The 26,573-nt window shown below is 37.9% G+C and overlaps 2 protein-coding genes across 10 annotated transcripts; one reads left to right on the top strand and one right to left on the bottom strand.

The window, feature by feature from the left end:
- The first annotated feature begins 65 nt into the window (after nt 1-65).
- On the top strand, nt 66-25,773 carry brd3b (bromodomain containing 3b). Of its 9 annotated transcripts, none has more exons than XM_052108232.1 (13): nt 66-203; nt 1,366-1,700; nt 2,852-2,989; nt 8,238-8,382; nt 8,475-8,653; nt 13,700-14,068; nt 15,162-15,290; nt 15,379-15,567; nt 16,044-16,112; nt 17,634-17,863; nt 21,872-22,161; nt 22,716-22,841; nt 23,443-25,773. In XM_052108232.1, exons 2-13 carry the CDS (start codon nt 1,500-1,502, stop codon nt 23,562-23,564), a joined length of 2,187 nt encoding a protein of 728 aa, XP_051964192.1. In that variant the 5' UTR covers nt 66-203; nt 1,366-1,499; the 3' UTR covers nt 23,565-25,773. The 9 variants fall into 9 exon arrangements, with proteins under 9 accessions (XP_051964192.1, XP_051964201.1, XP_051964177.1 ...); XM_052108241.1 differs by having other exon boundaries at nt 13,697-14,068; nt 23,446-25,772; XM_052108217.1 differs by having other exon boundaries at nt 13,697-14,068; nt 23,443-25,771.
- On the bottom strand, nt 23,843-26,567 carry LOC127630708 (putative uncharacterized protein BRD3OS). Its single transcript, XM_052108434.1, has one exon. It carries the CDS (start codon nt 26,402-26,404, stop codon nt 26,150-26,152), a length of 255 nt encoding a protein of 84 aa, XP_051964394.1. The 5' UTR covers nt 26,405-26,567; the 3' UTR covers nt 23,843-26,149.
- Nucleotides 26,568-26,573: the final 6 nt, after the last annotated feature.

Here is a 26,573-nt window from a genome sequence, read left to right as displayed (position 1 = left end):
GTGTGTCTTTATTATTCGGCGAGTTCGACAGTTACTCATTCACACAACAACAACAACATCAACCACAATACTGTGCGAGACAGCGCGCATGCGCACAACACTACCCAACCAGTGTCGACCCCAGCCATCTATTATGCTTCTTCGCAATAAAAGCTACCCGAATATCTGCAAGGAAAACGCTACCGGAGCTGCTTGGGGTGAAAGTAATAAAGTATACCATACATATATACGATTAGCGCATTCCGATTGAAGTTTGTGTTCAGTTTAGATGATGCATATTGATCTTTGGGGGGGAGACACAGCTGAATGTGGCTAGCAGGATCTCCTCTGACAGAGTGGAGCTGATGATCGGCGCTTTGCAACAATGTAACAAAACCTTTCAAGCGCAGCCGTTTCGATCCGTGAACGTAGAGCTCGCTGTAATCGTTTGCGGTGCTTTTCTCGTTGTATTAAGTGTGTAATGCGGATTTGGGAATACATTGTGGCATCATTTCAAAAGAGCCCGCTGAGTAGCTAGCTGGCTGAACGGCATGCACACACAATGGTTGTGTTAAAGACACGGTGGGGCTCGATCCTCGGCATTCCTCACTCGATGCCCTGTCTCTCCCGTGCCCGCCATCTTTTAAAGAACTTAGATACACACGCCTGGTGTGTTACTTTAACGCGCATTTGCTAAATGTATTTCGAGTTAAGTTTACAGTTGAAGCCCCGTGAAAGAGGGCGCAGGCGCGGAATTTGCTGGCTAATGTTTTGGACATGATTTAACTCCGTGTAACCTGCGATTTTTTTCCCCATGGCCTCCCGTAGTAAATTGGAGGTATCGTAGTCTTAAAAGACGATTTCTTGGTATTAAAAATAAATTTACAGCATTTCCCCCGCTGGTTTTGCCAGCCATTCATTCCTTTTAACTCTTTTCAAGATGCTAGTATTGCAATTATTTGGGAAAGTGTCCAACAAAATAACTGGAAAGTTAATATATGATTTTTTTTTTTTTTTTTTTTCAAAATCCGCTACGCATATATAATGTATTTTTTCAGTAATCAGTAAAACATTATTTAATACAGTTTGTTATCTGTTTACAACATGGAACTCACTGAATTTAGGATTGTTTCCAAAATAGTGGTCTTACTGAAAATTTGTATTAGATCTTTATTGTCATTGTGAGCCAATGAAATATAGTTGGCATCTAATCATAATTTTAAATAGGAATATAATATGTAAATAATGTGCAAATTGGCAGTGAGGTAAAAATTGCTGGTTTAATAAACTTTACTCAATTTACAGTGTATATAACAACTTTTTCCAGACATATATTTTTCATAGCTTTATATTTAATTTGAGTTATTTCCCTGTGTTTACTGGCAGAGTGCTGACACTCAGGTCCTGAGATGGGATGTGCAAATCGAGGTGGGACTAAGGAGCTGCAAGAGGATCATTGTAACTGAGCAAAGAGGTGTACAGACGGCATTCAAGCATCTTCTTCCCCTTAACTGGCCAGTATGTCGGTAGTCACGTCCCCTGCCCAGGTGCCTCCACCTATTGTAAACCCTTCCCCACCTGAGGTCACAAACCCCAGTAAGCCTGGCCGAAAAACAAACCAGCTACAGTATATGCAGAATGTGGTTGTGAAGACTCTGTGGAAGCATCAGTTTGCGTGGCCCTTTTACACACCTGTGGATGCCATCAAATTGAATCTGCCAGTAAGTAAAATGTTGCCTTTCAGTTCTCATATTGTTAGATTTTATACTAAATATTTGTCTTTTTTGCTTTATCTAGTGCAGGGGTCAGCAACCTTTTTGACACAGAGTGCCATTTTAAATTTCCCTGGTCAATGGCTGCCCCCCCCAAACACACACACACACACACACAAAATGTGTGCAAAATGCGATGATTATGATATAATCATGATCCTGCATGTGAGTTTTCACAAAGCATCTTGTAAAAGTGCTTTAATGAAAGAAAACATGTCCTTTAGTACAAAATGAATTTGATTACTGATCACAAAATTGTGTGGAATCTTAAATGTTTCTTATATTATGTCATTGTAATCATGTAATCACTAGCTTGCAAGCAACAGCAAGAGAGATTTTTGCACCTGTATTCCAATCTACATCTTGATGTAATCCTTCCTCATGCCACAGAGCATGTTTTCGTCAGCTGTATGGGAGACTAAACACTATTAAAGTGTGAGTAGACTCATTCGCACATCACAAGCCTATCAACTATTTAGCCATTTTCTGTGAATCGCACCTGCACAATCCTAAAAATTAATTTCCAGGTTTATTTATATTTTGAGTAGACTTGAAATATATTTTCTAACCTTATGATGTGGGTTTATGTTTTCTCTTTTAATCGTTTAATGTAATTTTGAGTGTGACCATGGTTTAAGGAGGGTGTACCTGTATGCTGGGTTGGAAATCTCACGTGTTAATAGTGGTATTTTCCTTATTACATCACATGTTGTTCTGAAAGCAAAAAGAAACAAATTAAACTCGGAATGTAGGCTGCGCAGACTGACCGAAGCAAAGCGGGTGCATTTGCTCCCGCGATTAACCGAAAGTGAAGCACTGCTAGCTTGTGATGCATGAATGGCTTGCCCACGCTGCACAAGTGTATTGGGTATACTGCAGTCTCGTCACATCATCACATAGAAAACACGTTGTGTGATCATGAGGAAGGATTACATCAATTGGATTACATGTAGATTGGAGTGCAGGTGCAGAATTTATATAAGTAAAATAGTATAGTTCTCTTGCCATTGCTGGCGTGCCATTGAGGCATTGGCACGCATGCCATAGGTTGCCGACCCCTGATCTAGTGCATTTTCTAATTTATTATCTGTATCATATAGGACTACCATAAAGTTATTAAGAATCCAATGGACATGGGAACCATAAAGAAGCGACTTGAGAATAATTACTATTGGACTGCTGGTGAATGCATGCAGGACTTTAACACTATGTTCACAAACTGTTACATCTATAACAAGGTAAATAATAAAAAATGTATATTATATACTGTTGAAGTCAGAAGTTTACATACATCAAATACATTTAAACTTAGTTTTTCAATTCCTGACATTTAATCGTAGAAAACATTCCGATAGGGCAGTTAGGATCACTATTTTATTTTAGGAATGTGAAATGTCTGAATAATAGTAGAGAGAATGATTTATTTCAGCTTTTATATCCTTCTTCACATTCCCAGTGGGTCAGAAGTTTACATACACTTTGTTAGTGTTTGGTAGCATTGCCTTTAAATTGTTTAACTTGGGGTCAAACATTTTGGGTTGACTTCCACAAGCTTCTCATAGTAAATTGCTGGAATTTCGGCCCATTCCTCCAGACAGAACTGGTGTAACTTAGTTCGGTTTGTAGGACTCCTTGCTCACGTACGCTTTTTCAGTTCTGCCCATACATTTTCTTTCAGTTTGAGGTCAGGGCTTTGTGATGGCCGCTCCAAGAACTTTGTCCTCATGTGCACTTGCAAACAGTAGTCAGGCTTGTTTTTATATGGCGGTTTTGGAGCAGTGGATTCTTCATAGCTGAACAGCCTTTCAGGTTATGTTGATATAATACTCTTTTTACTGTGGCTAAAGATACTTGTCTACGTGTTGCCTTCAGCATCTTCACAAGGTCCTTTGCTGTTGTTCTGGGATTGATTTGCACTTCGCACCAAATAAAGTTAATTTCTTGGAGACAAAATGTGTCTCCTTCCTGAGCGGTATGATGGCTGCGTGGTCCAGTGGTGTTTATACTTTGTATACGATTGTTTGTACAGATGAACGTGGTACCTTCAGGCATTTGGAAATTGCTCCCAAGGATGAACCAGACTTGTGGAGGTCCATAATTAAAAAAAAAAAAAAAAAACTCTGAGGTCTTGGCTGATTTCTTTTGATTTTCCCATGATGTCAAGCAAAGAGGCACCGAGTTTGAAGGTAGGCCTTAAAATTCATCCACAGGTACACCTCCAATTCAGTAGACACCTATCAGAAACTATTTGCCAAAAGGCTTGACATTGTTTTCTGGAAAATTCAAAGCCGCTTAAAGGCACAGTTAACTTAGTGTATGTGAACTTCTGACCCACTGGAATTGTGATATAGTCAATTAAAAGTGAAACAATCTGTCTGTAAACAATTGTTGGAAAAATTACTCATGCCATGCACAAAGTAGATGTCCTAAAAGACTTGACTAAAACTATAGTTTGCTAATATGAAATCTGTGGTGTGGTTAATCAATTAGTTTGAATGACTTCAACCTAAGTGTATAAACTTCTGACTTCAACTGTGTAATTGTTGTTTTTTCTATAATGGTGATAGACTCATTTATGTCAGTCAGGCCTTTATTTGGCCATTTAGAGTATTTGTGTAAAATATTTTAAATTCAGGAATTTTATGTACATATTTGTGATCATTAAATCGTATTCTATAAATCAGCGATGTATCGGCCATCTGCAACCCAGCTCTTTAGATATTAGCATCGGCCATCTAAAAATCCTATATTGGTTGACCACTATTTCATCAACTGTTGGAATGTCCCAATTAGGGATGCACCTATCCGATACCTGGATCAGTATTGGCTCCGATACTGAACTTTTAGACTGATTGGGTATTGGTCCGACAAGCCGATCCAAATCCGATAATGTGTTAGTCATGTTCGTTACTTTCAAGCTCCAAAAATGATATAAAAGAACCATTAAAACACCATTGAAGCAGTTCATATGACTCATGCATTTTAATCAAAGCCTCTTGAAGACGTGTGATAGCTCTCTGAATCACAAAAGGCTGTGTTTAATAAGTAAATATATAAAATGCATGCGCAGCTCCAGCGCGTTATTGAATGGCACTGCTCTGTTTACACACTCGCGGCTATTTTTAGCCTTCACGCGGTGAAGGCGCAATATTTGAGTGCTACTAACGAATCACATCTCAGATATACAGGTCCTTCTCAAAAAATTAGCATATTGTGATAAAGTTCATTATTTTCCATAATGTTATGATAAAAATTAAACTTTCATATATTTTAGATTCATTGCACACCAACTGAAATATTTCAGGTCTTTTATTGTTTTAATACTGATGATTTTGGCATACAGCTCATGAAAACTCAAAATTCCCAAAAAATCTCAAAAATCTCATGAAAATCTAAAAAAATTAGCATATTTCATCCGACCAATAAAAGAAGTGTTTTTAATACAAAAAAAGTCAACCTTCAAATAATTATGTTCAGTTATGCACTCAATACTTGGTAGGGAATCCTTTTGCAGAAATGACTGCTTCAATGCGGCGTGGCATGGAGGCAATCAGCCTGTGGCACTGCTTAGGTGTTATGGAGGCCCAGGATGCTTCGATAGCGGCCTTAAGCTCATCCAGAGTGTTGGGTCTTGCGTCTCTCAACTTTCTCTTCACAATATCCCACAGATTCTCTATGGGGTTCAGGTCAGGAGAGTTGGCAGGCCAATTGAGCACAGTAATACCATGGTCAGTAAACCATTTACCAGTGGTTTTGGCACTGTGAGCAGGTGCCAGGTCGTGCTGAAAAATGAAATCTTCATCTCCATAAAGCTTTTCAGCAGATGGAAGCATGAAGTGCTCCAAAATCTCCACAGTGGACCAACACCAGCAGCTGACATGGCACCCCAGACCATCACTGACTGTGGGTACTTGACACTGGACTTCAGGCATTTTGGCATTTCCTTCTCCCCAGTCTTCCTCCAGACTCTGGCACCTTGATTTCCAAATGACATGCAAAATTTGCTTTCATCCGAAAAAAGTACTTTGGACCACTGAGCAACAGTCCAGTGCTGCTTCTCTGTAGCCCAGGTCAGGCGCTTCTGCCGCTGTTTCTGGTGCCTGTGCACAGTGGCTCTGGATGTTTCTACTCCAGACTCAGTCCACTGCTTCACTGAGGTCCCCAAGGTCTGGAATCAGTCCTTCTCCACAATCTTCCTCAGGGTCCGGTCACCTCTTCTCGTTGTGCAGCGTTTTTTGCCACACTTTTTCCTTCCCACAGACTTCCCACTGAGGTGCCTTGATACAGCACTCTGGGAACAGCCTATTTGTTCAGAAATTTCTTTCTGTGTCTTACCCTCTTGCTTGAGGGTGTCAATGATGGCCTTCTGGACAGCAGTCAGGTCGACAGTCTTACCCATGATTGCGGTTTTGAGTAATGAAACAGGCTGGGAGTTTTTAAAAGCCTCAGGAATCTTTTGCAGGTGTTTAGAGTTAATTAGTTGATTCAGATGATTAGGTTAATAGCTGCGTTTAGAGACCCTTTTCATGATATGCTAATTTTTTGAGATAGGAATTTTGGGTTTTCATGAGCTGTATGCCAAAATCATCAGTATTAAAACAATAAAAGACCTGAAATATTTCAGTTGGTGTGCAATGAATCTAAAATATATGAAAGTTTAATTTTTATCATTACATTATGGAAAATAATGAACTTTATCACAATATGCTAATTTTTACTGTAGAAGGACCTGTAGATGCTCAAAAGTTCAGTTCACTTATAATATACATTTAGAATAGCAATGGAGGTGTTTTTTTTTTTACCAGAATTTGAATAAGCAGCAAATTAAACTACTGTGAACTTGCCTACAAACAGACATACAGGACTTCCTGTAGAGTTTAGAATGTCAAAATAAAAGCGTAAGGTTTAAAAAGTGCAAGACTTAAATATATTACTGTTGTATTTAAAATTATAAGTCAACAATAATAATATTAATAACAATTTATCATTATTATTATTATTGTCATAATTATCATTTGTTTTCAATTTATAACAATATTTAAATTGAATGGGTTCCAAAAATAACTGTGTTAATGAAAAGTGGACTGATGTCTTACAACTACATTGAACAAAAAAAGAGATCTGAATCCTTTAAAGTCCAGATGTAATTTGAAAAAACATTTATGAAAAAAAGGGCAAAAATAAAACACCGGTTTCTTTTCAACTGAAGACTTGAAGACTGGAATTACTGTTAATTTTGCTGCTACATTATCCAGTATACTATTTAATAAAAAAGTGTTTCTTAATAAACTTTACATTTATATTGAAACGATGTGTAGTTAGAGGTTTGTGTTTCTTTACATATTAAAGATTACTCTCAATTAGTTCCACACAATAATGTAAAGATATTCTAAACTGATTATGCAAATAAACAACACTGGTATCGGATCGGTATCAGGCGATACTGAGATTTCCGGTATCGGAATCAGATCGGAAGAGAAAAGGTGGTATCGGTGCATCCCTTGTCCCAATACCAATACTGGTATCAGAATCGGGTCAGAGACCACCCTCATGTACTTATACTCATGTTGACCCACAAGTGACATTCCATAAACATTTGTTAAATCATGTTATGTCCTAGTATGATTATTAAACCACAAAGGCTGTGATCTAATGGAATAAATATATAGTTTGCGTGTACTGCAAGCTTCAAAGTTAATGTGTGAAACTAGTGTTGTGCAGACACCGGCTTCTCATACCTTTTAGAGCTCCTGGCCTAATACGGGGAAACACTATTATGAGCATTGCACGCTTTGTTTGGAACAGATGACTGCGAGCAGAGCGCTAATTCTCTTTATAGCACAAGGCACATGCAGACTACATATTAATTAATAGCAGCCTTTTGCGGTTTAATCACATTACATTAGTAGCGATCTGCTTTTTCGGAGTTGAGAAGCTACCTTTAAAAACATGCAGAAACGGAAAGTGCTTCACTGCTAAATAAAATAATCTTCCGCCAAAATAAAATCTACAATTTAATGGAAACAAAGTTATGACAAATATATCACTACTGTATAGTTATGTAATATTCACTGTAATATTACTGCAAATAATAATAATAAATCGGTAGTAATCGTATTATATTTGACCACTATCGCAGATCTGTGATGCTCTGTTTTGCAGCACTTGTTGTTGTTGTTGTTGACAAAAATAGCTCCAATGTTGTATTTTGTGTTGTTCTGTATAAAAGAACTTAATTTGATAAAAAATAATACAAGATGATGTTGAAAAGGAATTGTTTTATTTTTATTTAATTAAAGTTTTATAGAATTAATTTATAAAACAAAAAATAAACTGGTATTGGTACTCGTACTCATTCTCAAAAAAAAATTGTATCGTACATCCCTAATAAAATGCTTCTTCCAATACCATTCTGTTATGTAATGTGTAATTTTATGCATTACATTCCCTATTAAATTTTCCTACTATTTGTTGCTATTGTCCTAGCCCACAGATGACATTGTTCTTATGGCTCAAGCCTTGGAAAAGATTTTCCTCCAAAAGGTAGCTCAGATGCCACAGGAGGAAGTGGAGCTTCTACCCCCACCACCAAAGGGCAAAGCACGGAAACCTGCGGCACCCCCTGGTTCAGGTAACTCATCAGATATACCTTTTGAAAGTTACCAATGACATGCTGTTTTAGGAGAGTTTCCAACTGAAATTGTCTTTAACACATCCAAACAGAAAACCAACAATCAATAGCACTGACGACTGGTTCTCCATCCTCGTCATGTCCGAGCTCCCCCCCTCAGCTGGCTCAGACTCCTGTAATAGCTGCAACTCCAGTCTCGACTATCACCTCCAATGTCCAAGCTTTGCCCCCTGCCACATCCATGATCCCAACCGCACAGCCTGTTGTCAAAGTAAGACCAGCTAAAATTATGTGGAAACAACTAAAGTTTTACTTTCTTTTTGTCAAAGCAGAATATAGTATGCCCTTTTGCAAAGAATGGTTTTCTTTTAAAATAGTGGTTTGTAAAAAAATTAATTAAAAAAATATATAATTTAAAGTTTAGGGCTGGGTTAGGATGGTGGACTAGTGAGTTTACATATGTTTTTTTTAGCTGTAATATTTTTAGTGGCGGAGCTGTAAAGGCGATGAATTTAGAGCTGCAACTTTTCAGCGTGTGGTGCTCTAGTGTGCCAACAGCCTTAAATTAGCTCTTAAGACTGTCAGCCCACTTAAACTCTGAAAAGTTGTGTCTCTTTAGAGCACAGTCTCCATTTATACACCATTACAAAAGCCATTAAAATAACTTTTGTAAATTTCACCACCTTCAGCAATACATATCAAGACTATTGTCAGACTTTAAATCACCTGCTGCGAGCAATGAGCAATGGACTCTTTTCACATTTCCATGTTTGGATAGCTTAAAGGAGACCTATTATGCCCCTTTTTACAAGATGTAACATAAGTCTCAGGTGTCCCCAGAATGTGTCTGTGAAGTTTCAGCTCAAAATACCCAACAGATCATTTATTATACCATGTTATAAATACCTCTTTTTGGGTGGAATCAAAAACACACTGATTTTGAGTGTGTCTCTTTAAATTCAAATGAGCTGCTGCTCCCTGCCCCCTTTCTGGAAGAGGGCTGTACCTTTACATCTCATGCTTCTGATACTAGAGCAACAACAAATCAGAACCTATATGACTGACAGCTTAAATACCAGAGTTCAGCCATATATGTATGAATATATATCTGGTCTCTGTGAATACAATCAGAGACAATGGTAACTAACAGTACGTGTTTTTGGGTTATAAATAAAGGACATAGCTCTGGTCTCTGTGAATACAATCAGAGACAATGGTAACTTTAGCTGCATTAGCTGTGGAATCAGCTGAAAAGTACATTCGGAAAGTTGATTTGCAAACATTCACAAAATATGAAGTCCGATACTTACAGTGGATATAAAAAGTCTAAACACCTCTGTTAAAATGCCAGGTTTTTGTGATGTAAAAGAGTGAGACAAAGATAAATCATGTCAGAACCTTTTCCACTTTTAATGTGACCTATAATATGAACAATTCAATTGAAAAACAAACTGAAATCTTCGTGGGGGAAAATTACAATTAAAAACCTTACAATAACCTGGTTGCATAAGTGTGCACACCCTCTTATAACTGGGGATGTGGCTGCGTCCCTTCAAAATTGATGAAATGACATGAAGATAACTGGTCAGGGAGGCTTCCAAGAGGCCTACAGAATTTCTGGCAAGTACTGGCTGTGTGCTACGTGTGACAACAATCTCCCGTATTCTTCATCTGAATGGGCAATGTGGTAGGGTGGCAAGACAGAAGCCTTTTCTTACAAAGAAAAACATCCAAGCCCCCCTGAAGTTTACAAAAACAAACACCAAGTCTCCCAAAAGCACGTGGGAAAATGTGTTATGGTCTGATGAAACCAAGGTTGAACTTTTTGGCCATAATTCCAAAAGGTATGTTTGGCACAAAAACAATACTGCACATCACCCAAAGAACACCATACCCCAGTGAAGCATGGTGGTGGCAGCATCATGTTTTGGGGCTGTTTTTCTTCAGCTGGAACCGGGGCCTTAATCAGGGTGGAGGGAATTATGAACAGTTCCAAATACCAGGCAATTTTGGCACAAATCCTTCAGGTGTCCGTTAGAAAGCTGAAGAGGAAGTTCACGTTTCAGCACAACAATGACCCAAAGCACACATCCAAATCCACAAAAGCATGGCTTCACCAGAAGAAGATTAACATTTTGGAATGGCCCAGCCAGAGCCCAGACCTGAATCCAATTGAACATCTGTGGGGTGATCTGAAGAGGGCTGTGCACAGGAGATGTCCTCGCAATCTGACAGATTTGGAGCGCTTTTGCAAAGAAGAGTGGGCAAATATTGCCACGTCAAGGTGTGTCATGCTAATAGACTCCTACCCACAAAGACTGAGTGCTGTAATAAAAGCAAAGTATTAGTTTAAGGGTGTGCACACTTCTGCAACCAGGTTATTGGGTTTTTAATTATAATTTCCCCCACAAAGATTTCAGTTTGTTTTTCAATTGAATTGTTCACGTTATAGGTCACATTAAAGGTGGAAAAAGTTCTGACGTGATTTATCTTTCTCATTCTTTTACATCACAAAAACCTGTCAGGGGTGTGTAGACTTTTTATATCCACTGTACATCTTCAGGATATAAATCTGGAACACGAGCAGTTGGTACTGATCCATGCTTGAGAATCAATTTTTTAAAATCCTGCTTTATATTGACACTCATCACAAAGCAGTCCAGTGTAAAATTATTTGCACAAACATAAATTTTATGTTTTTTTATGTTTCGACTAACATTTACGTACAAACACCATTTTTTTGCATAATAGGTGCCCTTTAAGTTAATTTGCTCCAACAGCGAATCTTTTGTTTCTGCAACTTTGCAAAAGAACCCACTGATTACTTGATTTTAAAAATATATTTTTGCACATCTCGATTTCAGTTACAGTTGAAGTCAGAAGTTTACACACACCTTATCCAAATACATTTAAACTCAGTTTTCACAATTCCTGACATTTAATCGTAGAAAACATTCCGATAGGTCAGTTAGGATCACTATTTTATTTTAAGAACGTAAAATGTCAGAATAATAGTAGAGAGAATGATTTATTTCAGCTTTTATTTCTTTCATCACATTCCCAGTGGGTCAGAAGTTTACATAAACTTTGTTAGTATTAGGTAGCATTGCCTTTAAATTGTTTAACTTGGGTAGCCTTCCACAAGCTTCTCACAATAAGTTGCTGGAATTTCGGCCCATTCCTCCAGACAGAACTGGTGTAACTTAGTCCGGTTTGTAGGCCTCCTGCTCGCAAATGCTTTTTCAGTTCTGCCCAGTTCTTTTTCAGATTGAGGTCAGTGCTTTGTGATGGCAACTACAATACCTTTACTTTTTTGTCCTTTGCCACAACTTTGGAGATATGTTTGGGGTGATTGTTCATTTGGAAGACCTATTTGCGATCGAGCTTTAACTTCATGGTTGATGTCTTTAGATGTTGCTTCAATAAATGCACATAACTTTCCTTCCTCCTGATGCCATCTACTTTGTGAAGTGCACCAGTCCCTCCTGCAGCAAAGCACCCCCATATCATGATGCTGCCACCCCCATGCTTCTCGGTTGGGATGGTGTTCTTCGGCTTGCAAGCCTCGCCCTTTCTCCTCCAAACATTATGATAAAAGTTAAATTTGTTTCATCAGACCAATGGACATTTCTCCAAAAAGTAAGATCTTTGCCCCATGTGCACTTGCAAACTGTAGTCTGGCTTTTTTTATGGTAGTTTTGGACCATTGGCTTCTTTGCTTAGCAGCCTTTCAGATTATGTCGATATAGGACAGTTTTACTGTGGATATAGATACTTGTCTACCTGTTTCCTCCAGCATCTTCACAAGGATATTTGCTGTTGTTCTGGGATTGATTTGCACTTTTTGCACCAAACTACATTAATCTCTAGGAGACAGAATGTGTCTCCTTCCTGAGTGGTATGATGGCTGCATGGTCCAGTGGTGTTTATACTTGCATACTATTGTTTGTACAGATGAACGTGGTACCTCAAGGCATTTGGAAATTGCTCCCAAGGATGAACCAGACTTGTGGCGGTCCACAATTGTTTTTCTGAGGTTTTGGATGATTCCTTTTGATTTTCCCATGATGTCAAGCAAAGAGGCACTGAGTTTGAAGGTAGGCCTTAAAATAGGTATCCACAGGTACACCTCCAATTCAGTACACCTCCTATCAGAAGCTAATTGGCTAAAGCCTTGGAATTTTCCAAGCTGCTTAAAGCAGGGTTTTTCCTGCATGGAGAATTACTAGTTGGCCGCCTTTGTTCCGCCTCTGGCTGTCTACAAAACACTTGTGGGTGTCTTCATGGAAAACACTAACAAGCGTTGTGTCTGATGGAAACACAGATCAAAGCTTGGCGATATATCTTTATTTCATCCTTAATTAACGTTCATATAATATGGGAACATAACATGTAAATAAGCACAAACACCAAAACTGTCATTCTCTGTGCGGTCAGAGCCGCTTCAACCAGTCACAGAAGTGACCCAATCTGAGCGGAGTCGAGACCGGAGAGATTTAAAGTTCCGCCGGCTGATGCGCACTCTAACACTCTTGCAGCTCGAAACATGATAAGATCAATCTTATGTGAAAAATAACCCTAAATTGACAAAATCAATAATATATATATTTATATTTGGTTTTGGATAGACTACATTGACAAATATTTATCAATAATACTCTTATGGCTAAAAATGTTTACAGTGTTCAGTGACTAAAGTGTCAATATGATTAAATGTTACTAAAATATGACTAAAATGTCAACAGTTTTCATTGCCTAAAACTACATTAAAATGCCCAGACATTGTCAACTAAAACTTAAAAAAAAAAAAATTATATGACTAAAAAGACTAAATATGATAAAAACTAAAATGGACATTTGACACCTAAGACTAAATTAAAAAACAGCTGACAAAATTAATACTAGTATTCAGTTGCCAGGTCATTAGGAGTGTATTAACGCAAAGCCAATGTTTACGTTTTTTTTAACATCACTTTTTTGATCAGTATGGTACCACATCTGCCTCATTTTGAGCCAGGAAAAACCCTGTTAAAGGCACAGTTAACTTAGTGTATGTAAACTTCTGACCCACTGGAATTGTGATATAATCAATTGAAAGTGAAACAATCTGTCTGTAAACAATTGTTTGAAAAATAACCAATGTTATGCACTAAGTAGTTGTCATCCTAAACGACTTGCCAAAACTATAGTTTGCTAATATCAAATCTGTGGATTAAAAAAAAATATTTTAATGACTTCAACCTAAGTGTATGTAAACTTCTGACTTCAACTGTTTGTTTGTTCTAACTCACATGCATGATGTGATTTTCCTCAGAAGAAAGGGGTGAAGCGGAAAGCAGACACTACCACACCTACAACCTGTGCGATCACTGCCAGCAGAAGTGAGTCGCCCACTGCAGTGTTGGAGTCCAAACACAGTAAAGTAATTTCCAGACGAGAGAGCACGGGTCGACCCATCAAACCTCCCAAAAAGGACCTGGAAGATGTGGACGTCCTACAGCAAGGCAACAAGAAAAGCAAGCTCAATGATCATCTCAAATACTGTGACACTATTCTTAAAGAGATGCTGTCCAAGAAACATGCAGCTTATGCCTGGCCCTTCTACAAGCCTGTAGATGCAGAGGCCCTGGAGCTTCATGACTATCATGAAATCATCAAGCAACCAATGGACCTCAGCACTGTCAAAGTATGACCTGAGGTTTCACCTTGCAAAGACAAAGTCCTTTATTAATTCAAGTGTTTATAAAGAATGGAAACTTTCCTTCATGACAGGTTTCCCACGGTCATGGAAAACTTAGAAATACCAGGGAATTACAAAGAGTATGTTTTATAGGCCTGGAAAGTCATAGAAATGTCTATAGTTTACATCCAGTTTTTAGTATTTCTCTGCTATTAAATATTTTATGGCACCTGCTGGAGCAGCTGCCCCCGCGACCCGACTTCGGATAAGCGGTTGAAGATGGATGGATGGATGGATGGATGGATGGATGGATGGATGGATGGATGGATAAATATTTTATCAGCTAGAAAATGCCCTCAGGGAGATATATGGTTCTTTTGAGTCGTTATTTTTAAATAAATAGATTGAAATGTTTCATTACAATTAATTCTGCTTTAATCAAAATGATTTTTAGAAGTCCTTATCTAGTAATCATAAACTAATGGAAAGGTCATGAAAAATTCATGGAAATTCATTGGGAAAATTTTTTGGGAATCCTGATAATGATGTTATATGTCATTAAAAGTCTTGTAAGCGGTTTTAGCCATTGTACTTCCACGAGACTGAGCCGTTGAATTAGCCACACCCCCTCTTTTTTCAAAACCGTGCACTCCAAAGATACCAAATGAGCTTTATTGAGACTAACATCATGCAGAAATTGTTTTAAAAAACAACAGCAGCAAAATAGCGCCCTCAACTGACAATTGTTATGAGCATCATGGAATAAAAATGGCAGGAAGCCATGAAACTGAACTACAATACTATGAGAACGCTACAAATTAATGACTGTGGAGACATTTTTGTTTGCTATTTACAGAGTCTAGAGCTGTCACAGAGACTGATGAGATATCTTACAACACTAATTTCAGTAATATCAGGGAGTAAAAAAATGTGTTCTGTCACTTTCCATGAAAACAAAAATGCTTACAGCACCTTTAAGTTCTTTATACAACTGTCTGAATCTGCTATGTAGTGCTTGAAAGTAATTTGATTCCCACTCTTAAACTTACATTGAACATACATACACTAAACTGTGTTTCATACCATGCCTCTATTCCAGAAAAAGATGGACGGTCGAGAATACCAAGATGCCCAAAGCTTCGCAGCAGATATTCGGTTAATGTTCTCAAATTGCTACAAGTACAACCCGCCTGATCATGAGGTTGTTGCCATGGCAAGAAAACTACAGGTGCAAATGTTTAAAATGAGAGCCATTTTGACCCAAAATGACTCATAAAACCTTAGACCTCACAATACAATCTTGTTGTGTCCTACAGGATGTGTTTGAGATGAAATTTGCTAAGATGCCAGATGAACCTGCAGAGCCGTCCTCCCCTAATGCAGTGTCGGCTACAGCATTGGTGAGCAAGAGCACCGGCAGCAGTGAGAGCAGCGCAGATTCCTCCAGCTCCAGCTCTGATTCAGAGGAGGAGCGGGCCACCAGGCTGGCTGAGCTGCAGGAACAGGTGAGTGGCAAACAGGTGGGTGTCACCACTGAGGACCAAGATCCAAACCAAGGGTGGAGAGACAGGCAGAGGCCACACCCACTCCCCCTCACATTCCCACCTCCTCACTCTGACTGCTTGTGTCAAAGTCATTTTGAATGTTTAGACTTTTTTTTTTTTTTTCTTGATGCCTTTTATTTTATTAATGTTTTGGACACAAGCTCTATGTAACTGCCCATTTCACCCTGGACTGAAAGTTAACCCTCTACCGCCTCTGCAGTTTGTGTTGGCATCTTGGTATTTGTTGACTTGCATGCTGTAAGATTTAAGCTGATTATTTCTTAATCGGTATCACTAAGTGTCACACTTGGTGATTGTCATTTTATTGTAGTTATTCTGCTCTCATCGTGAGATTTATCTATTATAGTATTCTAACGTGAAAATGCATATTTGAGTGATTATTTTGTCCCCTGATTTCACTTTGGCTTTTTTACCAGCAATTCGTTGTGGAGCACCCCAATGGTAACAGGGCGGGGACAAAAAACGGGTGTGCCAAACGTTTTCAGGTGAATTATATTTTTACTTCCCGGCCCCCCCACCCCACTAACTCCTCCATTTTCCGTAGCCTCTTAAGTGAGCGGTAGAGGGTTAAGGTGGTGCTTTATGGGGTGTATTGAACTGGGCGTCTTCCTCAAGTGAGCTTGCTTTGTCACTCAGCTAGTCTATTGGCTGTGTTTTACTCTGCTCTGTGAATGACATTGATTGGCATGTTTATCAGTGAGAATCTAAATTGGTGGTTGGGATGCGTTCTCCAGTGCTCCCAAATCATGGAAAGAATCTTCCTTCTTTTTAAAGGAATATTTCAGGTTCAATTCAAGTTTAGCTCAATTGACAGCATTTGCGGCAGAATGTTGATTACCACAAAAAAAATTTTGGACTTATCCCTCCTTTTCTTTAAAAAAAAAAGCTAAATCTGGGTCATAGTGAGGCACTTATAATTTAAGGGTTTAAAGGCAGGAATTTGATGCTTATAATTTTATAAAAGTCCAGATTTGTTTATGTGGTAATCAATGTTGCTGGACAACTACACTACCAGTCAAAGCTTTTGAGACACTTGACTGAAATGTTTTTCATGATCTTAAAAATATTTTGATCTGAAGGCGTATGCTTAAATGTTTGAAATTAGTTTTGTAGACAAAAATATAATTGTGTCACCATATTAATTTATTTCATTATAAAAATAATATTTAATAAAAAAATAAGTGCCCAACATAGATGAGAACCCCTTCAATACTGTTTAAAAAGCATCCCAGGGTGATACCTCAAGACATTGGTTGAGAAAATGTCAAGAGTTCATGTCTGTAAATTCTAGGCAAAGGGGGCTACTTTGAAGATGCTAAAAACACAGTTTGGATTTTGTTTAGTCACAACATAATTCTCATATTTTAATTTATGTTATTCCATAGTTGTGATGACTTTACTATTATTATAATGTGAAAAAAAAAACATTATAATAAAGAATGAGGGTTTCAAAACTTTTGACTGGTAATGCATATGAAAAAGCACCTTAGGAGAAAGTTTGTCTTTGTGAAGTACTAAAATCTTATATCCCAGCTTAATATGCAGAGACAACTATAAGAAAGCCATTTGTTGGGTGAAATCTAAACATTGGGTTATCATAACATAGCTCTGTTTGTCTGAGCATCCCGACCAACCCGATGTTTGGGGCAGGAAACCTGTTCGAAAACAGTCGTTATATTTTGCAACAGATGGCACAGAAATTAAACACTTCACCTTTAAACATAATTTTAAATGTCATCATGATTCTAAAAATATTTTCCTGGCTAGAAAAATGATCTGCTAAACAAGTGTCCCTTATTTTCTGGGTTGAGGAATTCAATAAAAAAATGGGTATCGGGTGACAAATGTCATTCATTATCCTTTTAAAACTCTTCCCTTCATCACCAGTACCATCATCCATCCTTGCACAGCTAAAATCCTAGTCTTTTACATTAAGTAACAATGCAGCATGCATGCAGCTTCATCCCCCCCTGCTTGCTAACCATTCCCTTCACCTTCCTCCTCAGCTGAAGGCTGTTCATGAACAGCTGGCCGCTCTGTCACAGGGTCCTGTGAGCAAACCAAAGAAAAAGAAAGAAAAAGAGAAGAAGAAAAAAGAAAAAGAGAAGGACAAAGACAAAGACAAGAACAAGATTAAGTCAGAAGATGAGAAAAAGGCCAAGTCCACACAACAGAATAAGCCAACTCAGCAGAAAAAGACCTCTGCACGGAAACCCAACAGCACGTCCACTATGAGGTAAGCTTTTTCTTGAGTTTTTGGGGGTATTTTCTTATTTTTGCAACAATCTAGGACTTTTAAAGCTATTTTAGTGGTAGATCGATTTGGGTTTTTCAGTGGCCAGTGCCGATATCTAGTAAACTTCCGAAAACATGGCTGATATAAAGCAGACATACTATACAGTATAATATGTTATAGTACAGTATACTTGTTTAATTGTAAAACGGTGCACTAATATTACTATTGTTTTAAAATACAATACAATATAAAGGAATATTCCAGGTGAAGCTCATAAGCTAATACAGATTCAGTCAGCATCTGTGACGTGCTGTCAATAACCACAGAAACTACTTTTGGCTTGCCCCTCAAAAACATTGAGAGTTATGTACTAACAATAGTCACTTTCACACATAGCTTTTTCTAGAAAATGAAGTGCAATTTGCAGTTTAGGGTAGGCATGTGCCACGGTGTCAAATACTAATATTTTTAGTGGTGGTGGTTTTGATGGCAGACACAAATCTAAAATGTGAGAGGCGCAATTTTTTTAGATAGCGTTTTTCTGTGAAAGCGTCAACGTTGATTTATTTATTTCTTTTCTTTTGCTGTTGGGAGCAAACGGCTAAACAAACATTTTATTTGCTGCGGTCCCCCATTCACCACCATTCAAGTTTACCCAACTATGACTACTGCTTTGCACGCAGACATGTGAAAAGGGTCCATTATACATTATTATACTACATTACTAGTCAACTAGTCATTTAAACAACCGATTAGTAGACTATGAAAATTTGTAGTTTTTTTACACCCCTTATTTAGAGGTTATGTGTGAAAACAATCCATTTGAAATTATCACAAAATTTAGAACTGGCTCTTTTCCTGAATGAGAAGTTTTAACATTACCTGGAAAGTTCAGTTTTGATGCTATGTGTGAACCGTCGTAAGACGAAAGGTTTAACCATGTACGAGGTCAGAAAGCACGGATGTAAGACGGAGATGATTCAGTTACTAAATGTTTAAATGTAGTTAAAAAAAATGTCTATTGGACAGATTTTCCAAAAACTTCACAGAAATTGAAATAATTCCATTTAGTCCATTAAAAGATATTGGCTATTTTAGGGCTGACTATAGAGGAAATCTCAGTGTTTGATAATCCACGACTCAAATCTGAAGTCATATGGTAAGCAGCCAGTGTAAATCGACCGCGTGTGGTCACGACATTGGACAGTGAAGAAATGGAGATGGTGAACAAGCACTCTTTGGGGAAAACATTGAATGCCATTTAACCTCAAACTAATGTCGCAGTCTTCGTTTTTTAACCCAAGTCCACACCCAAATGCACTCGGCCCATTTCTTTTGAGACTCTGAACAGAGAAGCAGCATCATCAACAGCAGCACTCCCGTACATCCATGTTTGTTTACATCTGTCATGCTGCATCTAAAACCGCATCGGTATTTGTTTGATCGGATCTACATGACAGCTGGTATGATCTGTTGTTTAGTGTGAGATGCCCAGTTTTTGTCTGTAGTCATTTACATAGTTGGTTCACCATCTCCATTTCTTCACTGTCCAATGTCGTGACCACACGAGTGTGTGTGATCGGTATTTTCGATTTTAGAAGTGGTATAGTGCAATCCAGCCTAAAAGCGCTTCTCTTCATCCAAGCAGATGAAGAAATTTGTTGACTTAAAAACTAAGAAACTATATCCAGCGTTTCCTCTTTATGCATTCAGGAGCGGTGCTTTTATCTATTGAAATTTCACATGGTTCATTAATATCCATGATGCACCGTAACACTTGCCAGCACCAGTCAGTTGCGCGTTTATACTGCGTGCAGTTAAATGGGTCACCTGTGTGAAGCAAAAACATTTACACGCACGTATTCACAGTGATGTCATCATCAAAGGCTGTTTGTGAGTGCATATACATACACAACAGAGAAGCAGAAGACCCGACATGATACCTCTTCTAGTGGAAAGTCTTTTAATCTGATAAATTATCAGATTAAAGTTAGTCGAAATATAGGGCTCCAGACTTTTTAGGTCACACCGGTGCGAATAGAGTTTACCAACTCTCGATGATTATGCATAAGGCCTCTGCTTCTGTTTTGAGGAAAACAAAACGTACCAGCAATAGCCACTACCCAGATCAGTTATCAGGCAGCTCAATGAACAAAGCAGCGCGAGCGCAGAGCAGTCTGTCCCACGCAGCGCAAATCATTATAAACAGCTCTACGAGCAGTGTTGCCAACTCATGGGAAGTCACCAAAGGCCCTCTGAAATGTTGTTAAAAGTAACTAAATCATGTGATGTCATTTATTACGTAAGACATCAAATTTACATATGTAAACTAATTGCCGTAAAGAGCTACGGCAATTCTTTAAAGGTGTAGAACTACTTTTAAAAGATTTTTATTTATTTTTTAATTGAACTAATGATTTAAAAATGTGTATTTAACCACTAATCATTTAGCTAGCACTAATTGAAGCCAAATATTCAGACAATGGGGATTTCTTTATATTTTGTTAAGGCCAGGGTTTTTTTTTATCTCTACACTTTATTATAGATCGTGGTTCATATCCATTCTCTCTTTCTGTCTTTAGATAATTTCTCAATGCTCCTCTATCATTGTAGGCTGACATTTATTTTCTAAACTGAGAGCATGCATGTGAATTGAGGTTGAGATTGTTGCAACAAATACCTATGATCTAGTTACAATTATCACTTTAAACTATGGACACTAATGGAGGAACTATGGCAACTTTTCACAATTATTATGAACCAAGCTATCAGTTTTTCTTCAGCGTAAAATTTGCTCTTAATATATAGGAAAAAGTAACTGGTTTGTTTGCCTTCTGAAATTCAAAGATACAAATTAGGTAGGCCTATATAAATAAACTTCTTTTTTTTCTTTTTTTTACAGATGTTACTGTTGCATCAGGTCAAAATCATTGCTATACTGTCTGTGCATTTCAGCAACAAAATAATATAAGTTATATAATAATGTCACTATTTTTATTAGTTTCTATTATTATTATTATTAACAAAAAATATTTATTTTTCCACTGTTGCTACCAAAACAGGTGCTGGTGCCTCCATCTATAGAACTTACTCCCATATGTTAGTCTTGAACCCTGTTGTGACATATGTTCTGTTAGATATGTTTATATTTTCTCTCAGTGTTTATGTTTAATAAAAATAGTGAAATTGATTCTATAATGATTCTAAGGTCATTTTAAACTAGGCTATTACTCCACCGATGTGCATAAATACGGGTCCAGCCTTGCAGGCTCGTGGACGCACGCACGCACAGCAGCACCACTGCTGAAAATAAATCCTAGGAGAAACACTGTATATCTCTAAGTTTAATGGCATTTTGGTGCTGATGCGTGAATGGTAGCAAAAAAATGGAAACCTTTGCATGTGAATAGCAGATGTGTATCAGTAAAGGCAATCGATTCATTTTACTACAATTTATCAGATTGCATGTGTGAAAGGGACTAATGGAACTACAGTGGAATTAGACTTTCATTTGTAAGTGCATTGTTTTTACAAACTGAAGTGTGAGTTAAGATGTAGCTTAATTTGTAATATATTTACAGTCATGTGGAAAAATTTGTGCCTCATTTGCTGACATTGAAAGAGTGTTTTCCAAAATTATTTGTAAACAAAATCCACATTATCTACTGGCATGGCTGTCAGTAGTACGTACTTATTAATTGGCAGATGCTGATAATCTCAAAATGCTAAATATTACTATATATTATTTGGCCTGCCCAATTGTATTAGTCGACCACTACACATTCACATATAGTTAAAACAGCAAATCCTTATGAAAGCTATTAAATAACATTCATTTCAGTTTTACCCTGAAGATATAAGCACCAATGCAGTGCACCATGTCTCGTTTGTTTTGAAGTAACAAATATTAGACCTCCCAGCATTCTTTTAATCTCAATTTGATAATTCAGTTTTGTGTATAGAGTTAAGATAAACAGCCTTCGTGCAAACTTCATCTGCACTCCACAGGCAACCGAAAAAAGGGGGCAAACCTGCCGCAGCTAACTACGAGTCTGACGAGGAGGAGTCTCTTCCCATGTCTTACGATGAGAAGCGGCAACTCAGCTTGGATATCAACCGGTTGCCGGGTGAGAAACTGGGCCGTGTGGTCCACATCATCCAATCGCGTGAGCCGTCACTCCGAGACTCCAACCCAGACGAGATCGAAATCGACTTCGAAACGCTCAAGCCGTCCACATTGCGCGAGCTTGAACGTTATGTCAAATCCTGTTTACAGAAAAAGCAACGTAAACCTTTACGTAAGTGTCCTTGTTTTCTTTCACCGAAGATGTGTTGTCAGATTGTAAATGCTATCACAGATTATTTAAATATTCTACAGACAAGCAGCTCTAATCTCTTGCCTGGTCATTTTGCTCTAAAAACTGAAATGGGCTGTGCTATTTCCTCCTTTTGAGCTGGGAGCACTCACCTTCCTCACTGTGTTGCATGACTTTTTGGTGAATTATCTTACATGTGCTTTTCTTTTTATAAATAAACTTCAAGTGAAGCCTTTAGGGTTTGAAGAGAACATCGGTATACAGTAGATTCATGTTCACAAAATTACGTTTGTGAACAGAATATTTGAACCAAACATGAACGAAATAATTAATTTTGTGGTCTCATTTTCCATAATTGTACACAGTGTACACTTAATTATTACACTGAGCTACACTTTTACATCTGCTAATAACAGATTTTCTACTATAGAGTTTATAAACTAGTGTAGTAGAGTGCTTTTTGCTGCTTGTTGCCACGGCGGTGGGCTATGAGGGCAACCCATGACTCACTGGTCGCCGCTGTGTGTCTCCTGCAGCGGGCACTGGGAAAAAGAGTGCCAAGTCTAAAGAGGAACTGGTACAGGAAAAGAAGAAAGAGTTAGAAAAGAGGCTACAGGACGTGAGTGGACAACTGAACAACAACAAGAAACCACCCAAAAAAGGTACCTGTGTGGTAGTGTGCCGATGTGAGCAGACAGGTGACCAGAATGGGTTAGCTTAATTTAGGAGGGCAGTATAAGAAAATGGAGAAAAGGATAGGCTTGTTTTCGTGACGTTCTTTCTTTGCATCATCATGTAGCCTAATTTGGTTTGTGCTTCACTAATTTGACTAACCTGATTGAAGGGCTTCTGCTTGTCCTACAGTTTAGCCTTGCATTCATACGTAATGCTATTCAAGCATTGAATAGTAGGATTTGGAATGAGTAACAGATGCTAAAGAAGCTAATATCTGTTGAATGTGGTTTGTTTGTGCTGTAACTGGCTTCACTGACTTGATATCAGCTGCTTCTGTGGGCACTTAATTTATTCTGTCCTTTCAAGATCAGTTCTTTGCTTTCTTTGTGCATGTCTCCTGTTTGTCATAATACACAATTGCAGGTGTGTATGAGGTCTTGGGGCACTTGTTTAGGGTTCAAATATATCTAATGTAGGGACATAGGCTTTTGTTATGTTACACTGAACATGTATGTGTAAAATGTGTATAATCAGTGTTTTTGAACATGTATATTGAACCTCACAATCACTTCTCTTCCCTGTTCCCAGCAGAGAAGGCGGGGTCAGCACAGGGGGGCGGGCCATCTCGGCTGAGTGGCAGCAGCAGTTCTTCTGATTCGGGAAGCAGCAGCTCCAGTGGCACCAGCTCGGAGAGCAGTGACTCAGACTGAACTCAGATCAGCGTATCATGTACTTCAACCTCTATTTTCTAACGAGTAGTGTGTGTTGTCATGAATAGTATCTCTTTGAAGGCCTATTTTATAAAGAGCAAGCAGCATTGCAAATGGCAGAGGATATTTTAAAATAGTTTGTAGAATGCTCTTGGCTCAAACAAAGAAGAGAGTGGGAATAGTTTGAACAGTTTTAAGGTTATTTTGCTGGCCCTCAAAGGGAAATTACCTGGTATCACCAGAGGGAAAATTTATTTTATTTTTAAATGTCGTGTGAGTGTGTGTGTGTGTGTGTGTGTGTGTGTGTGTGTGTGTGTGCGTGTGTGTGTGTGTGTGTTTTTTTAGGTTGCTGCTAATTAGATCCATACTGAAAACATTCATTAGTGGAAAAACTGTCAAATGCCTGGCTGCATTTTACTAATCGAGTAGCTACATACGGTTTTGATGTCTGAAGGTAAAAAGGCCTTTGACGCGATTTTGTCATGTTAGCATGACTTTTCAACTCATTCCACATTTATTTTACAGACTATGATAATACTCTTTGTTACCATTTTTAAGAGGATCTATTTATTTTTGTTTAATCCAAAAAGGCACAGTTACATGTTTTCCACATGCTATCTTTACAGAAATGTTTCTAGACCCGTTTAAACAAGTAATTTGGCTCAACATAACTCTCTAGACAGTGTCTGTTGACCCTGGTGTCAGTATCATTATTAAATCCTTTGTTTTGAGAAGCTTAAGCATAGTTTGCAGTAATTTTGGCTATTTCAACACTGTACATTTTCACTGCCATGCTCAGCTCAGTATTTTGTTGTAGAATTTTGTCAGATTTTTGTTTGTTTTTAATCTATATCATATGCTTTTTTGCTTGTTTTATATTTGGATTGTCTTCTGTAACTTTTTTTGTACTATTGATATTTAGGCAAGTGACGCCATTCCTACATTTTCTCTGGAATGCCTCATTTTTAATCAAGTCCACTCATAGGACAATCAAAGCTTTGATTTAAATTCAGTCTATATGATATCCAGGTATTTTAGAGTGGTTGAGTGCATTCAGATGTTCAAAAACACACATTGGAATAAACAAGCCTCACTAAAACTTCTGTATTTTGGGGTGGGGGTGGGGGTGTAAAGAAAACGAGGGAAGCATTTAATAGAAAAAATTTGGACAGTTCTCTTTGTGAAGACTTAAATCAGCAGTGCTAGATTAAACTTCAGAAGGATGTGTTTAACAGTAGCTATTATTAGTTGCAAGTATTGCAACTAATGTATGTTCTCAATTTTAATAATTACTTTTATTTTACTTTTTCCCTCAAAGGTACCTAAACACTTCACAAAACATGCTATTTTCTTGCTGTGTATTTAGAAATGTTTATTTGGAAATGACCATGACTGATAATCTTTATAAAAAACGAATGTATTAGAGGTTATTTTCTTTTTGTGGCTTCAGTAAAGCTGCTCTTTTATGAAGTTGTGTGGCATTGGCAAGAATTAATTTCTTGAAGAGCCTCAAATCTCATCCCATTAAATTCATTGGATGTGTTCTTGTTGCCTTAAGTTTAGTTGGCACACTACAATAAATTAAACTGGTTTGGTATAGCTAATAATGTTGAAACTAATGTGTATAGTTCTTTAAATCAAAAGAACATGAAAACACAGAAATCTTAATGTAAAGTGACTTCAAGGGTTTTCTTATATGTAGGATGCATTAAAGTGTTTTATGTTATTTCGTTATTACCACTGTATTGCATTACATGTTCAAACCCAGCATTTGTGTGCGTGTGTGGCTATAATCTACATTTTCTTTAAATGATTAATTTCTGTTACAGTTTAATTCACTCCGTTCCTCCAGCAGAGCCCAGTAAGTACAATTGGGGTTCTTCAAACAGAAAATGTTGCAGACAGAGATATAAAGATATATAATTACAGATATAAATTTATATTCACTACTTATTCGTCAACTCTGTCTTGGGCCTGGATATTTTATGGTTTGTTTTGTTATGAGAGAGAACATTTGTGTAGTGCATGCCAATTTACAGTACATTTCTTAAACTTTTCTAGCAGTTTATAACATGTCATTCAAGTTAAATTTAAAACTTGGTAGCGCTACATTATGTTAAGTTCAGCCAGTTGATAAGTATGTTTTGGGACAGACTTATAAGGTAATCTGAGATTTGGACACTGAGCCCCTTCATTTTTCGTTAATAAATCACAAAAACCCACAGTGGTGTCTTTTTACTACCTAGGTATATTTATTTTAGAGTATTTCTGTTTATAGTTTATATTTGGTGAGAGCTTAAATAACACTAACATGAAAATACTGCATTCTTAAAAGCAGCTTATTGAAGGCAAGTTGTACAGACTTGCTAAAAACGAGTTTTAGTTCATCCAGTCTTGGCAACCGTAGAAAGCAAGCCACTTCTTACAGCTATACTTTTGCGTGCTATGCCATTATATAGGCTAAATGTTAAAAAAAAAATACTGCACTCAGAGTACACTTAAAAGCCATGTTGAAATGACACGTGAACAGAAACACTCAGATGTGTTCCCATTTTTTAAAGAGAATCATCCATGACAAAGTAACATCACATAACAGCACAAATTCGGGACTGTCCAGTGCTGTCGGTGTCTTTCAGTTCTGTTTTGTCCCGTACCACAACTGCTTGGTTGCCATACTTGCTGTACCATGTGCTCTTACTGCGGCTCAGGTAATTGGTTGGTGGCGCTTTCTCCAAGTCCAGCTGTTGCTGCTGCCAAATAAGCAGCGACGTGTCCTTGAACCTGAGCCGAGCATAGCCGTCCGACATCGCCTTCTCGGCTAAAGGATAGCGCTCTGTCATGGTAATGAAGAGTGGACCGGTTGCGTGATTAGAGACTCAAGAGGCTGGTCGTCTCAAATGTCTTTCTGGGCTTGGTCAGGTCGTTGAAAAATACCCTGAAGTACATTTTAATAAAGTGAGAAAAGCTTGCTGTGTCAATGTCAAAATGGGGCATCCGCAATCTGATCAT

This window comes from Xyrauchen texanus, chromosome 3, assembly GCF_025860055.1.
Source record: "Xyrauchen texanus isolate HMW12.3.18 chromosome 3, RBS_HiC_50CHRs, whole genome shotgun sequence".
Taxonomy (NCBI): Eukaryota; Metazoa; Chordata; class Actinopteri; order Cypriniformes; family Catostomidae; genus Xyrauchen; species Xyrauchen texanus.
Note: the sequence above shows the minus strand (reverse complement) of the source record. Positions and strands in the feature narration are given on the sequence as shown.